This window comes from Corvus moneduloides, chromosome Z (assembly GCF_009650955.1).
Source record: "Corvus moneduloides isolate bCorMon1 chromosome Z, bCorMon1.pri, whole genome shotgun sequence".
Classification (NCBI taxonomy): domain Eukaryota; kingdom Metazoa; phylum Chordata; class Aves; order Passeriformes; family Corvidae; genus Corvus; species Corvus moneduloides.
Window position 1 is genome coordinate 51,732,289 of NC_045511.1, and position 15,448 is coordinate 51,747,736.

The following is a 15,448-nucleotide window of genomic DNA, read 5'->3' on the forward strand; positions in this document are numbered from 1 at the left end:
ATATAGTCCTCATGTTTAATATTGTTTTTATTCTTTAAATATTGTCCCATTAGTTTTCATTTTATCATTATCCTTATTAATTTTCAAAAAGAGGGCCAGATTCAGATCTCAGTTACACCAATAGAAATCCAGAATAACAACATAAGATATCATTGTTATTCTGTCTGTATAAAGTAAATGAAATGGTACTCTGACTATGGTGTCACACCAAAATAAACCTATTTATAAACCTAACTTTCCAATCGTGAAGATTCACAAAGACAGCCTAAGCCAAGCATTAAAAGACTTGACATTTTATCCACCCGGGTGTGAACAGACCTTGCAAGTGTGACTGCCTTCACTCAGGAGACCCACAGCTCTGAAGGAATGGTGGTGTTAAGGGCAAAGGCTGGAGAGAGCATGCTTCTCCTGCAACGTGACAGACAGAGTCCTGTTCTACCTCTCACATTTTGAAGAAGAGAAAACCTGCCTCTCATCCCACCTCAAACAAAACAGGAGCTATGTGTTGTGGCACATTCCCCTGCCACACTCCTCAGCCTGGGCCACCCAGGAATTGCTCTTAGGCCCCTTGAGCTTACCGGAAACACCCTTGAACTTTTGCTGCCAAACCAGCTCCTGTTGTCTGACAGGCAGTCCTGGAATGTTATTTACCCGGACCATTAGCCTGAATCACGTAATTAGAGAGTTGTTATGGTTGGAAGGGAGCTCTGGAGATCGTCTATTCCAACCAGCCCTGCCAAGGCAGGGTCACCTACAGCAAGTGACACAGGAATGTGCCCAGGTGGGGTTTGAATGTCTCCAGAGAGGGAGACTCCACAACCTCCGGGGGAAGCCTGTTCCAGTGCTCTGCCACCCTCAATGTAAAAAAGTTACTCTCATGTTGAGGAGGATCCTCTTGAGCTTTAGTTTATGGCCATTGCTCCTCGTCCTCCCTCAGGGCACCACTGAGGAGTCTAGCACCATCTTCTTGGCAACCGCCTTTGAAATAGTCGTATGCATGAATCAGATTCCCTCCCAGCCTTCTCCAAACTAAACACGCCCAGCTGCTCATAACGTTCTAAAGTATGCAGGAAATGTAGCGGTGACTGGAACACACGGCCAGCGGAACGCGGGGCTCCGCACCAGCCCAAGCCAGTCCCGTGCAGGGCGGAGGCGCCGCGGCCCCCTCAGCAACAACGGCCGCAACGCCCCGCCCCGCCCCGCCCCGCCAGCCAATGGGCGCCGGCGCCTCGCGCTTCTCACCAATGAGAAGCCCCAGGACGGCTCAGTCCCGCCCCCTCGGCTCGGAGCGCGCGGAGCGGGCCCGGACCCCAGGGGAGAGAGCGTTGGGCTTGGGAGGGGGGAACATGGCGGCGGCGCGGGAAAAGGGGAAAGCCGTCTGGAAGTCTGTGAAGGGTGGTGAGTCTCAGTCCCCCTTCGTCCTGGGCTCCATCGTCAGGATCTTCATGGAGAACTTTCTGTGAGTGAGCGGGTGGCGTTTCTCCTCCCTCGAGCGGCCGCGGCCTGCCCCATCCGCCCCGCCGTAGAGGGGCCGAAACAGCGGAGCGGGGTCGCCGCGAGTACCGTGGGCTACGGGGGCTGGAGGAGGGAGTGCGGGAACCGGTGTTCCCTGTAGAGTGCTGCTTTTCTCGGAGTGGGGAGCTCGGAGACACTGCTATGTGGGTTACGAGTCCCAGGCGTTATTAGCGCAGTGTCGCTACCCTGGGGGCGCGTTCCCCGGTGCCGGCCCGCCTTCCCCGGAGGTGATGGTTCCTGTTGGCTGTGCAGCCTCTGCGTGCTGTTTGTCTCTCAGATACCTGGTTGCCAAGCAGTGGAGGAGGGGAGATGCAGAAGATGCTCATAGGGCAGTGGGGACAGGCCTTGAGACCCATTAGGATGAAGCGTCTGTGGTCTTTGCACGTGTTTTTGCCAGCTATGTACTGCGAATATCATTCTTTTGGGGCGTATTGTGGTTACCAGCAGCAGTTGTCGGGCCATTTTCTTACGGCTCCATGCCAGCCTTGAAAACCTTCAGTAGTGTAGTGCATGGGTCACGTGTTAGATGTTAATTGAATCTCCAAAGAGAGTAGTTTAAATCCTCATTAAGGGTTCAGATACCTTCTCTTCCACAAGTACATGGTTTATAATATTGTGTTGCCATTAACTGCTTTGTACTCCTGCTTTGGTGGTGGTAGTATTTCAGCTCCTTTCCGTGTTTGGCACAATGCAGGAATAGAACATCAAATGATACAATTCTTTATAAAGGTAGGGTGTTAATTTGATATGAGTTTGCATGGGTGGGTTGGGTTTTTCCCCATAGTTACTCTTGCAGTAGGCATGCTGGATGTACATGATAAAAGATATCTAATGGACTTAGAAAAAAACCAAATACTAAGGGCCGGCTAATATTGTAACTCAAGAAAGCTACTGCATGATCAATTTTCAGTCTTCTTTTTGATGCATAAAATAAAATGATACCCTAGTAAGTTCAATAAAACTTGTCATCATGTTGCTGGATTTCATTCCTTATAGTCACTGATTTTAAAGAAAGTTGTAGTGAGTACTCTGGCTGTTAGATATGTATTTCACAGTGTTGCTCTGAAATGTTAATTTTCACTCTTGTGACTTTCTTACAAATCTGTATTTCAGGATTGAGTCTAGATGAGGTAATTGTATCTGTTTAATAAAATCATGAAGTGTTTCTAAGCAAGTTCTTTTTTTTTAAAGGTAATACAGTGTTTTAAATTCAAAATCTTGCTGTGTTTTCCAGAACGTACACTGTCTGTGAAGTATTTCCAGGGCCCAACCTGAATGTGGTTCTAGGTGCTAATGGCACAGGCAAGTCAAGCATTGTTTGTGCCATCTGCCTGGGACTGGCTGGGAAACCTTCTTTCCTAGCACGAGCTGATAAGGTAACTATGAGCTTTTGTGATTTTCATGATTAATCTGAATTTCATTCAGAGCACTGTCCAGCAGAGGGTGGGACAAAGATAGTCTTCCTTGATTTGCTTTACTTTTATAAAAAGTAAGGTGTCTAAATTGAAGAGTAACCTGGTCCCGAGACAGAGGGGGGTTGTCTTAATTAACTGCTTGCTGTCTTGTATAAATTATGAAACGGAAACACCTGAATTGTAGTGCAGCCTGAGTGGACTAGAGGTTTTATCTGAAGATGGCTAAGCATCCACAGTGGGGTAGAAAAATGCTGCTTAATGGCCTAAAAACATTTGATAAGAAGTACCAACTAAAGGAGAAATAGACGAAGTCTAAAATAAATTCCCAAATACATAGTACCTGTAGAAAGAATACACTCCTTATGTGTCTTGAGAATTCAGCTAGAAGCATGGAGGAGGCACTGATCTTTGATTTAAATGGAATTTGGATTGCTCTACTCTATTTTTACCTCTTACTTTCAAGATCTTGTGCGTTGTCACTATAGTAGGAAGTTTATATTTTGAAATTTTCAGAGTTTTGCTATTTGCTTTCTTAGATATTCTCATTGGATGCAGTTTATCTGACTAGGTTTGGAGCAATGAATCTGGGTTCTTAAATGATTGCCCATATTCTCTTGTAGCTGCTCAGTCATAAGCAAATGTGAATATGGGAATTGACTGCATGGCCATTACTGTGTGTTGGTATTTCTCTTTACTTTTCATGGTTTATTTTCATACTGTTATAATTTGCAGTTCTAGTACAGATATTCAGCAGTGTGTTTTCAGTTGTCTTGCCTTTGTTCCCCAAATTTGTGAGAACTTCTTCCTGTCTGTGGATCTGCTGATTATAATTTGTTCAGTTTTGAAGTGGCTGAAGGTGACCAGAAATTGTTAACTTGTGGAGGAAGTTCTAATGCTGCTGTGGAAGATAATAGTGTCTTCCTTTCTTTTTAGTTAGTGCTTTATTTTTCTTTTGATTGTAAGTTTTCAATAAAATATGCTGTTACAGCAGCTCCATTATACAAATGCATTTTCTTGTAAAATAATACATGTAAATATACTGTTATTTTGCGGTAACAACTTGTAAATTAATTTTGTAGATCGGTCTCTTTGTGAAGCAGGGGTGCATGAAAGGCGCAGTGGAAATTGAACTGTAAGTAGTAAAACTATTTCCTCATGCACTTTTAATTGGATCACTTCCCCACACAGTCATTCACAAAGTTGTGAGAAAAAAATTTGGTGTACAGAGGTCTGTCTTTAAGCTGGTGCTTTAATTTCTCCTTTTTTAATTCCTCTGGACTTCAGGATATTAAGTTTAAATAATTATCACACAAGAAATAGTCAGTGATGGCTACTCTTGATCTTGCTTTCTGAAGCATTTCACCTTGTCTTTAGGTACAAAAAATGTATGGGTAATGATTGTTGTATATGATGTGTTTAGCTTTTGATTACATTTAAGGTTCTGATGATTTAAATTTAGTCAGTTCTGCCATCACTATGTGGTGGTTGGAATTCTTTTTATTGAAGAAAAAAATACAAAAGTCTTAAGTTTTAAAACAGATTGTTGTGGCTTCACTTCCTTATACTCATAGTGCTGGTATGAGGGGCTTCTCTGCGTCCTCACTGAAAACATCACATACTGATACAAAAGAGGTATAAACAAAGATCTGAGTAGTTCCATGTAATGCAGTCTTAGGTAAGCTGTTGCAAAACAGAGCAACTGGAAATCATTTGGACTGTAAAATTCCATTAGTAGCTTCTGCCATAGGGCAGTGTTACATGCTTCCTTTTTTGTGGCCGCTATGGCATGGGTGATTTTAATAAGCCTTAACCTGGTCTGTTTGCCTGGATGAAGCTGAAAATAGAGATAGTCAACTGATTCATAACCTGTGTTAATTTGGATAACAGTTGGCCACCCTGATCAGGTTTTCTAAAAACAAAATTTTGTTGAGGAAAAACAGTACGACAGCAGGCCTTGGAAAAAGTCCTGTCCATTTTCGTTGTGGGAGTGATCAAGTAAGACCTTCTTTAGAAATTGTGGCAATGTGTTTAGGAGATGGGATGTCTTTCAGGTAGATGTTGTGATTGTTTTAATGTAGATGTATCTTGATGTTACTTGAAAATCTGGAAAGAATCTTGCAGTTTGTGAAGATTTAGCATTTCATGGCTCGTTAGACCCAGCATGTCATGGTTGCAGTGTAGCTTAGTCCTTTGACTGGTAAAAAATATTTAAATACAACATCAGGGCTGGGAGACCAATGATGCAGAAGATTGCTTTTTTGACAGGAGTTAAAAATTGAAGTTCTGTATGCATGTATTGCCTTTGTTGAATTTGGCCCTTGGAATGTAGCTATACCCTAGTTATGGTAGTAAAAATATGCTAATTTAATGAAAGAAAGGAGCATGGCTTTGTAGGTCTTTTGAAGGAAGTCTGATAAATTAAAATGAGGTGGTGCAGGAAGTAACAATTCAGTAATCAAGAAATAGGATCGTATCCCTATGGTGCTTAGTCCAAACACTGGCAACAGATGTGTACTCAGTTTACATTGACCTCTATTCTTGAGTCTCCTGAGGTATATGACCACTCTACAAGCCTATATTCTCCATCCTTAACAGTGTGCTTAACAGGCAAGAGACAATTTCTAAATCAAAATGGTAAACTAAAATTCTACTTCTTACTTCTTACTGCTGCATTTTAACCAGACTAAATTTTTGAAAGTAGGTATTGAGCTAGAAAACTAACTGGAAACTAATGTGTCTTTACTGGTTTTTAAAAGCAGAAAATGGAAATAAATTAGTATTTTTTGTGCTGTACGCTATTTTTATTTTCAAATGAAATATATATGCACAGCTTACTGATGTATTTCTGTACACTAGCAATTCAAAGACATACTGTACCTCCTTCACACCAATTTTAAAACTTAGTAAATCTCACACAAATTACACTTTTATAGAAACTGTTCACATTTGTAACAACTTCCTAAGTGTTTCATACATTTAGCATGAGCATCTCATTTATATAGGTAACTTCTGAGTTGAGATTTGCAGATATTTTTGATGTTTCCCGTGTGAGTTTAATTCATCACTGAAGTACTGGATTTTTCTGAATCATGAAAATGAGAATCCGATGGTACTGTCCAGTTAATTTAGATGAAATATTTAGCTATCTATAAAGTCTAATAATACTTTGACACTTGGTAACCTTTGACACTTGTAACACTTCTCAGGTATTCTTGAAGTGTAAACACTTCTTTCTATTAATCAGGTTTAAGTCACCAGACAATATTATTATCACACGTGAGATTTATGTGGTGAGCAATGCATCAGCGTGGTTTATCAATAAAAAGCCAGCAACCCTGAAAACAGTAGAAGAACAGATTGCAGCCTTAAACATCCAGGTGGACAATTTGTGCCAGTTTCTTCCTCAGGTATGAATTAATTTTGAAAGACAATGGGTGCAAATGGAGTACTGTGCTTTGAGAGGATTTTGTTCCTGGTTAGCTTGAGCAGCACTTCTGCTAGTTCAGTGGGACGGTACGAAGAACAAGAGGGATGAGGCAGCTGTGCTGGTGTGATGGTGAAAGAAAAGAGGAGCTGTGTGTCCTTTTAAGCTCACTACTTGAGCAGTTTTGTACCTGTTGACTCTGAAAGGAAAAAGATACTGATACTCCCTGTCCTGGTGTTCAAGTAGCAGCAGTTGCTTATAGAGCCTTTCCAGTAATGTCAGCAGTTTCTTGAGCATAGGGCTTAAAGATGTATAGAATTGAATTATGTAAGAATAAAATCATCCTAATGGAAAATAAGTCTTAAAGGAGAGAGAATATTAAGAATACTACTGGCAGTTTCTGCATTTGAATCCATGTTGAAGCAGGTCGGGATTCCTGTGCGGGTAGCTAAGTGGCCTCACATTGCACTTTAAAGTTGTGACAGGTTCCTTCCCAGTTCATGTGGATCATCAGGAATGGTAGTAAAAGAAAACCTTATCAGAGCCTAGCCATGGTGTTAATGTTGAATTCAAGAAGGCATGCAAAAAAGCATTAAAGTTTAGAGAGCTAATACTGCAGAAACAAAAATATGCCAGGTGTTTGATGGTTCGTTTTCACTTACATACAGTATTTGTTCAGAACTTTCAGCATACTATGGTAACATAACTTTGTGTTTAAAACAACCTTTTCTCTTTAGTACATAAATGTCAGTTCAGTCAATATTACTGTGTTGATAGTTCTGGTTTATTTGTTCTCTCCCAATGTATTAACGACAAGCACACTTCTTGAGTCAGTCTCGGCTTTGAATGTTCTTCTGCCTTCGACAGCAATACTTCCTAATAGCCTTGGCTGCCAGCTTTAATAATACCTTCTACGTGGCTTAACTTTCAAGTTTGTCATAATATTTATACTGCAAGGGTTTAGCTTCAGCAGGGAACAAATGCTCCTTAAAGTTTGGTTGCTACTTGATGAGATGGTCATTAACTATGCCAGAGCTATTTAGCATAGAACTGTAAGTCAGGTGATGTTTGTGAGAAGTATGCCACAGTGTATAAATCCAGTATTACTGTATTGCACTGTTCCAGCTAATCCTGTATTTTTATAACTTCTTTAAATTTCATAGGACAAAGTTGGAGAATTTACAAAACTGAGTAAGACTGAGTTGCTCGAAGCCACTGAAAAATCCATTGGTTCTCCAGAAATGTACCAGTTTCATTGTGAACTGAAAAATTACAGGGAAAAGGAAAGAGAACTGGAGGTAAAAATGCACTTTAGAGAGCAGTGAATGTAGGAAAAGTGAAATAAATTTTACCCTGACATGTTACAGAATTAGAAGATGCTATTTATTTACAAAGTCTGTGGTAAGTTGATTTTACCAAACAATGCTCATCTTCTCTCAGAACTCCTTCACTCTGACACTCACATGCTTGTAAGTACAAAGATGTGTGCAAATGGTCTGGACTCAAAAGACAAAGAAAATATGGCTGTCACCAAGTACTCCTCTCTTCTCTGGGATTTTTGACTGGTAACAAGTTTCCTAGACAGATCTTTTATGTCTTCTCTGTGTCACTGGCTATTACAGCATGGTCCATTGCTTTAGTGTTGCTCACTTCCTTGAAAACAAAGGGACAGACAAAAAGGAAGAGGAACGGTGTTTGGGAACAATGTCCTTAGCCGTACAGGCCATTCTTGTAATCCTTTGTTCTCCTGTTTTTATCTTTTTGGGTGGTTCCCCTCTAGTTACTGCTGTACTAAAATGTCTCCACGAGCATTAAATTTCTGCTTTAATGTACACGTAATGGGTTACATGTAGACTAGTTTCTGAGAAGAGTTTTCACAAAGTAGATACTGTAAAACGTGAAAATATATATTACAGAACTTGTGCAGAGAAAAAACCACCTCACTGGAGAAAATGAAACAGAGGGTTGAACGGTACAAGCAAGATGTTGACAGATACCATGAATGCAAGCGCCATGTAGACTTAATAGAGATGCTTGAAAGGAAAAGGCCATGGGTGGTAAGTTTTATTTCCAGTGTTTTCTCGCCTAACCCATTTTCCGTAAGATAGTGAAATTAGAAATAGGCCAAAAGTTGCTTTAGAAGAAGTGTGACCAGAGTAATTTGAATATCGTTACAATTGCTCAGTGCAAATAGGCTAGGTCTTGAAATTCTGTTCTTGGCCTAACTGTAATGTTTGCCTACATACCCAGCTGTACTGAATAAATTGCTTCAGAAGTAGTTCAGGTAGTTAGTGCACACCTCAGAAAGCCAGCAGGACAGGCCAAGAGCAGTGTTCCTTTTATTCTGTGCAGAGACAATTGGTTTAAGTGCTAGCCGGCTCTACTTGCTTCTTCAGCTGTAACTTTTTTTACAACTTTTTTTTTTTGTTAATTTTTTTAGAGGTTAAGTTCCTCTTAATTTATTAGTTCAGGTTTAATGTGCCTGACATACATGTCAGTGAATTAAAGTTACCAATCTCAAAAATATTAGCATTTGGACAGAGAAATTTTAAAATAAATTTGAAAGAATGTAGAATAAAGGACAGGTCATGTTGGGATTTCAGGGATTGTCTCCGGATTACTGAGAGATGTCGCAGAGATGATGTGTTGCTGAATCAGTGTCATGTTTATTGAAGGATGAGACAGGAGAGATGTTGCGAACAAGATTTCTAATATCAAAGGCAGCAGTTACAGTAGCAACAGCAAAAGCAGTAGCAGTGGCAGCTGCAGCAAATACAAAGGTCAGGGTTAGCAGCAGCTGCAGCAGATCCAAAAATGCTGAGGTAGGTAGGTAGGAGCTTTTTTCTACAAGGCCTTTTATACTTCTTTAAGCCAGTAAGCAAATGCTACAAAGCTTGTTAACACATTTGTACCAATCACCACTCTACGTGATTTTGCTGCCATGCGTATTTTCTTATCCTGTCAACATACCGCTATTAAGGCCTATTGCACAGGCTTATATTGCTACATCTTAACTTTCTAGGAAACTCTACTACAGAATTTATTGTTAAACTCAAAATTCTTTACTCTTAACCTATTACTATTATTTCTTGCATAAAACATATTTTTACTTGTTAAAAATACATTTCTACTTTTATAAGGCATACTTATTTCAAAACTACAGAACTACATTTGCTTTAAACTGCAAAAGCTCATTGTCTTAACTCAGGCAGCTTTTGCCAAGGTCTCAGATTGAAACATGTATCCATTTCTATCTGTTCAAGCACAGTGCTGTTTCTGTACCCTGTCAGCGCCTGCGGGTTTTCTGTAACGTCATTTCCCACAAGGTCATTTAGACAAATCAAAGTCTTTCTGAGGAGCACTTTGGTACTAGTTTAGTTTAGTGTTGAATGGTCACTCAGATTAAATTATTCTAAACAGTTCAAACCGATGGGGATTTTGGTTTACTGAAACAATATGTTGTTTGCCTTGTTTGCCGGCTTTGTAGAGTTCATGAAATACAGATAAAGAACTTTCAGAAAACTTAGTTTACTATTTGTGAATGTGGAAAACTTACTTTTTGCAATTTTGCATATAACAAAGCCTCACATGGCTACGTAAAGAACTTTGTGGCCTTCGCATCTTGAGCAGCTGGGTTCAAAGGGTCCTCGCTGCCTTCAAATCTTGCTAACAGTGGAGGGATTTAGGAGTAGCAATTGAAATAGATGGATGGTGGTATGTGTTAAGGAAGTATGGTATACATTCTGTATACCAGTCAGTACTTGCTGAATGATGGGAGTTTTTACTACTACATGTGTTAGCCTGGTGTTGCATAATTAATGTAGACTGATACTGATTGTTCTCTACTGTAAGATATTTGCTTATAGAGAAAGGCTTGTTGGACACTGGCAGAGGAAAACTAAGCTAAGAATTTTATCTGCTGACAATTAAATTGCCTTCCGTAAGTTAGAGAACATTCCTGCTAGTTACGTGTTACTTAAGCAAGTTTAGTCACACTTTGTCACACTCCCACTGCTGTCTTCTGGACAGTTTGTGTTGCTCAGTATGTTAAAGACTTTTAGTGGGTGCATTCAATTAAATGTAACTTTTTGGCCCCTGAATCCATAGAAACAACAGTGTGCTTTGACACCTTGGTGGAGTTCTGATTAACAGTACAGAATCCGTAGTGTATATTAGGTTCAGGGAAAAGAGAAGAGAACTGGAGGTAAATATACACCTTAGAGATGCTGGGAGCAGGGACTGGAGGTAAATTACAGTACATTTTAACATGAGATCTTCCATGTGCAGAATTTACAGTTGAAATCAAAGGTCATCAACATAATCGTTTTACTAGGTAGAGGATATCTGAACTACAAACTGTAATAAAATTCCACATTTCTGTTGCTGTTTTGTGATTTGTCAAACTGTGACAGAACTTTTGGCGTTGTCCTACACTGCAAAACAGCAAGCTCTCTCTAAAAGAAGAAATGTACTGTTCTACAAGGGTGTGGGGTTTTTTGTTGTTTTGACCTAGCACTGTTTAGTCCTAAGAATAAATGTTTTTTTGGGTCTTAAAATGGGGTTTACTGAAGTTGAGAATAGCATGGGAGTTTATTCTTCCTTTTGTGGATGGTTCATCAGCTCTGTCCTCCCCAAAACACAGGTTTCAGCTTGAAGGCTAAACGCACCTAGCTGTTCAATTTACCTTTGTAACAAAGCAGAGTAGCTACAGGTGAGCTTCCAAGTCAGCTGGAAGGCAGATGTATAAACACTGCTTTATGTTATGAAATAGAGAGAACAGGCAGCCTGAAAATATTTAAACTCAAATATGACATTACTGTTTCTTAATTGTAATGGAAAAGAGAAAGTCTAGTGAAGAGCTTGTTCATGTTTTGACCACTGTTGAAGTGCATTTTTATTCTGAAGACTGTTGCCTTTCACCTGAGGAACTTTTTTGTGGTCATGTGCTTTTTTCTAGACAGGGACAACTGCTTCTATATGTGGAGAATTATACGCCATTTTCACATATGTCTATGTCTAATAAGTTTTTGAACTTATACTGTAAATTCCATAAAATTCCATAGTTCCTGTAATCATGTAGTGTGGAGCAAGAAAACATGGTACACTTCGTAATAAGAGAACAAAGACTGCTTGATTAAGAGAACAAGGACTGTTCACTCGAGGCAGGAGAGATGTAACAAAATTTCTAAAATGTAACAGGTACCAGAAGTACAGTAGTTTGCAGAAAAAATTGTTATACGAGCACTTGTTTTAGGACAAAAAACCTGATGTGATTATTAGGAATGTGATCATGTATACTATTAGTTAGCAGACACATGAGCACCTGTACTATTGGCTATCCAGACTCGTGTTATTCTAACCTGATAGTGAAGATATTATAAAAGCTATATACACTTCTAATAAATATACCACGACTGGAGACAGTGCATCATTCATATGTCACAATGTAGTTTTGAAAATATATTTTGGTCAAGCCATGTCCATTCTTCTTTTCCTCCTCTGACATTTACAATTAAGAAAAATACTGTTTTAAGATGCACATATCTCTTGGGAGAGCTGAAATGCTTTGGAAGTTCTGCAGGTCTTTAGTGGAGTGTGCAATTACAAGCATCAAAGTTACTTGTGTACAGATTACCAAAATACAGAGAGATATTGTGTATATCAGATTTTCTTAAAGTATTAAAGGGATCTGCTGTGTAAAAATCATGTCATGACAGTTCTATGGAACTTGCCTGTACTTTGTATCTGAAGAATCTGAAGTGTAATTGTATGCATGTGCATTTGCTTTAGTCTTGAAACAAAATGCCTTATTTAGAGCAGAGCTAAATTTTAAGCTTAGTCTTTCAGCTAAGTGAAAGTATAATCCCTTTACCTCTGTAACTTTGTAAGAGTGGCTGTAACAGTTCTGTGACTGTGCTTCACAGAATTAGAGCAGCTTTTTTCAAATACTTTTTGACTCTTTGAAAAAGATACTATGAAGAAAGACCTTGGATTTTATAGCCTAAGTTGATATATCTGTGATTAATCAGGTTAATAAGTAACTATGAAAAAGTGGTAGCAGATAAAGCCAAGTCACCTGTTACAGATAGCTTCCAGGTGATCTTTATTTAATATTGTTATTATTATTATTATTATTATTTTAATGCTCCAAAGTTTGGAATAAGGTAGGTGTATGTTCTGAATTAGGGGCTTTCTTTAGTGCATACAAAATCAAACAGCCTTCCCTTCTTCTGTTCCCCTGCATACCTGAATCTACTCCTCTCTCTGGTCCTCTGAACATCTTGGTTTTTTTCTCATGAACCTTTCATGGTCTCATGGAACATAATGTTCTGTTATGTTTCTTTGTTTGGGAGAGCTGGGGAGAGGTCCCCCTTCTTTTTGTGCCTTTCTTTTTAAATTTTTTTTCTCACCAGAGAGTATAATACACACCAAAAGAATCACTAATAATGACTCCTTCAGCTTAAACTACTTTCTCTACAAAATTCCCACCTTCTTGAAGTGGAGGTTTTTGGTCACCATACTGCTTACCATCTCTTTTCTCTCATGAATGTATCTTCAGCTAAACTTCCCAGATAGCGATGGCTTTGGTGTTTGTGGTGTATGGTGGAGTTTTTGCTTCTTTCTTGAAAGTCTGTTCCACTCTGTCTCCTTGGTTTACTTCAGCAGTGGTTGTGTCTGTTACTTGCTCTGATGATCTGTCCAGCTCCTTTCCTTTTCTTTCTCCCAAAATTGTTTGTGGTTATTTGCTCCTTAGCTTTTAGACTTCTGCCTAAGTAGTCTCAAACTATGAACAGAGATGGGCTAAGGAGTTTTTTCCGCAATGATCCTAGATGGACTTTAGGGACAAGGTAGTTGCAGACAAATGGGTTGTTTCTTCTGCCACTTGAATTGCATATTATTTAAGAAGCATTGATTATGTGTCCTCATTCACTGGGGACTGAAAGATCCCTACAACTCCTCGTCATTGGAACTAGTAACATTATTACTTAAGTAGTTGATCTAATACTAGTTTGTGAAAGAAATTTTTCTTCTAAAATTCATGAGCAATTAAATAAAATGCTTGGACAGTATAAAACTGGAATAGAAGACAGTTTTTTATTGTTTTACTTTCAATTCTTCCAAGGAATATGAAAATGTTCGTGAGCAGCATGAAGAAGCGAAACAAAACCGAAACCAAGTTAAGAAAGAACTGAAGTCTCTGAAAGAAATGCAGGCCCCATGGACAAAAAAAATTGAAGAAGCTGAAGAAAATTTAAAGAGTCTGGATATGAAAACCAGAGATAATGTAGGTATTGAAGTTCTTGTTTAACACAGGTAGTATTTCAGGTGTTCTGTGTTCAGCTTTGTAAAATGTAAAATAATAACCTCTTTCTTTGAAGTGCGTCATAATGATGTTTCAGCAGAAATTTTTGTGAAGCACCTGTGCCCTTGGTTCTCAGTGCCTTCTCCACGTCTGTTCAAGGAATACATTCCTTAGTAAACCTTTAGTAGCAATTCTTCAGTCTGCTCTTGGTTTCATAAAAGCAAGTTTTAAAATTTCTCTTTGTTGTACCTTAAAAATCTTCAAGGATATAATGTCAGTAGTTTCCCCAAGTTAGGTACTTCTGTTGAATTAGATGCCTGTTTTCATCTGTTCTGTAGTTCGGGTTTGTGGATGCTCCTTTTACCTTCTTACCTTTATTTAAGGTAAATTACAACTTTACTGGCCTACAAGCATTCCTCTAATATCGAATATAATTCCACAAGTAGGACTTGATTTTTTAATTAGACAATAATCTTCCATCAGTTGTGAATATTTTTATGCATAAGGAAATCCAATGATAAACCTGTTACAGTGTGGATACTGCAACACGTGTATCAAACAAGGAGGCCCGTGGAAAAGAAATCTATATGGACAGATTCTTGGTAGCTGTTTCAGAGATGTTTATTTCCCCAGCCGCATGGCCGGAGCTCTGCTGAGGAACTGTTCCAGTCACGGGACCGAGGGTCCTTCTGCCCGCGCAGGGAACACAAACCAACCCATGGGAACGAGGCTGAGCAGGGGCAGGGAAGCCCCGTGTCTGTGCCCTCAGGGCCCCTCTCCCAGGGCTACACGGCGGGGGAGGGACCCCAACATAAACCTACCTATGTGTTACAGTTTATGTAAGTGTTTTGAACAGCTGGGTTTATGGAAAAATACTATTTCCGTGTGAAAAATAAGAGTACTGTGATTCACTGCAGGATTTTAACTATTATTTACTATTCAGACTGCAGAAGTCATTGAACGCATAAGCTGCACAAGTTTGCAGTGGATAACCAAAGTTAAATGATCACTTGAGAATGTTTGTTTGCTGCAGTGAGTTCTGTTTGAAGATAAGTGACCCACTTAGAGGAGTTGATGTGGAGACTCATGACACCTGTAGAGGATTGCTGCCTTGAAGCGTCTTGTAGAATGAGTCTGAAACTTCAGTGGCATTTAATGCACTGGGAGCTAATAAATCAGTCATGTGCTTCCTTTAAAAAAAAAACCAGACAAATGAAAACACCCTTGCCCCAAACAAAAATCTAACCCAAAACCAAACCAGAAAGACCAGACCAAAAACCCCTACAGACTGTTGTTCAATGTTTTTGTTGTGATAAACACTGTACCAACAATATGAAGTACTCAAGTACCTCATAATTATAAGAAAGGTCTTTGGTAAAGGTATTTAGATTTTTTGTCCCACATTATTGCAGTAGTTTACTATGCTTTGAGTCAAAATACCTAAATGTTAAAAATGTTGCGGTCTTACTGCAGTTGCCTTTTTTTGGTGTGGTTGGGCTTTTTGTTTTGAAGGTTTTTGTTGTTTAAGGGTAAGTGTACTTTCTTAGGGGAAGTTAATAGCTGGAAGCTTGAATTTTCATAATGCAACAGTGCCATCATGCTTGCGAATTGCTATGCTTTGTTTGCACTGCTTGATCTTATCCTGTTGGGTTTTACTGAGATGTTTCAAATTACTATATTTTTTTCAAACAGGAAAGAGTTCCACTTAACCATTGGTACTGCTGTTCTTGGAAGTATTGGGCTGTATTCATATAAAAGTAATCTTTTTAGTTAAAGGTTGTACTTTGTTTC

At 39.2% G+C, this 15,448-nt stretch overlaps 1 protein-coding gene across 2 annotated transcripts in view; it reads left to right on the forward strand.

Moving 5' to 3' along the window:
- The first annotated feature begins 1,309 nt into the window (after positions 1-1,309).
- Positions 1,310-15,448, forward strand: part of SMC5 (structural maintenance of chromosomes 5) — a 41,656-nt gene continuing 27,517 nt past the window's right edge. Inside the window, exons 1-7 of one of the 2 annotated variants that reach the window (XR_004237429.1) lie at positions 1,310-1,459; positions 2,750-2,891; positions 4,010-4,062; positions 6,175-6,337; positions 7,518-7,652; positions 8,271-8,411; positions 13,478-13,639. Coding sequence is in view for 1 of the 2 variants with exons in the window: in XM_032095767.1 (XP_031951658.1) it covers positions 1,347-1,459; positions 2,750-2,891; positions 4,010-4,062; positions 6,175-6,337; positions 7,518-7,652; positions 8,271-8,411; positions 13,478-13,639 (909 nt within the window). In the remaining variant the exon portion in view is untranslated. The remainder of the gene's footprint in view (positions 1,460-2,749; positions 2,892-4,009; positions 4,063-6,174; positions 6,338-7,517; positions 7,653-8,270; positions 8,412-13,477; positions 13,640-15,448) is intronic. The other variant, XM_032095767.1, reaches the window with a different exon arrangement.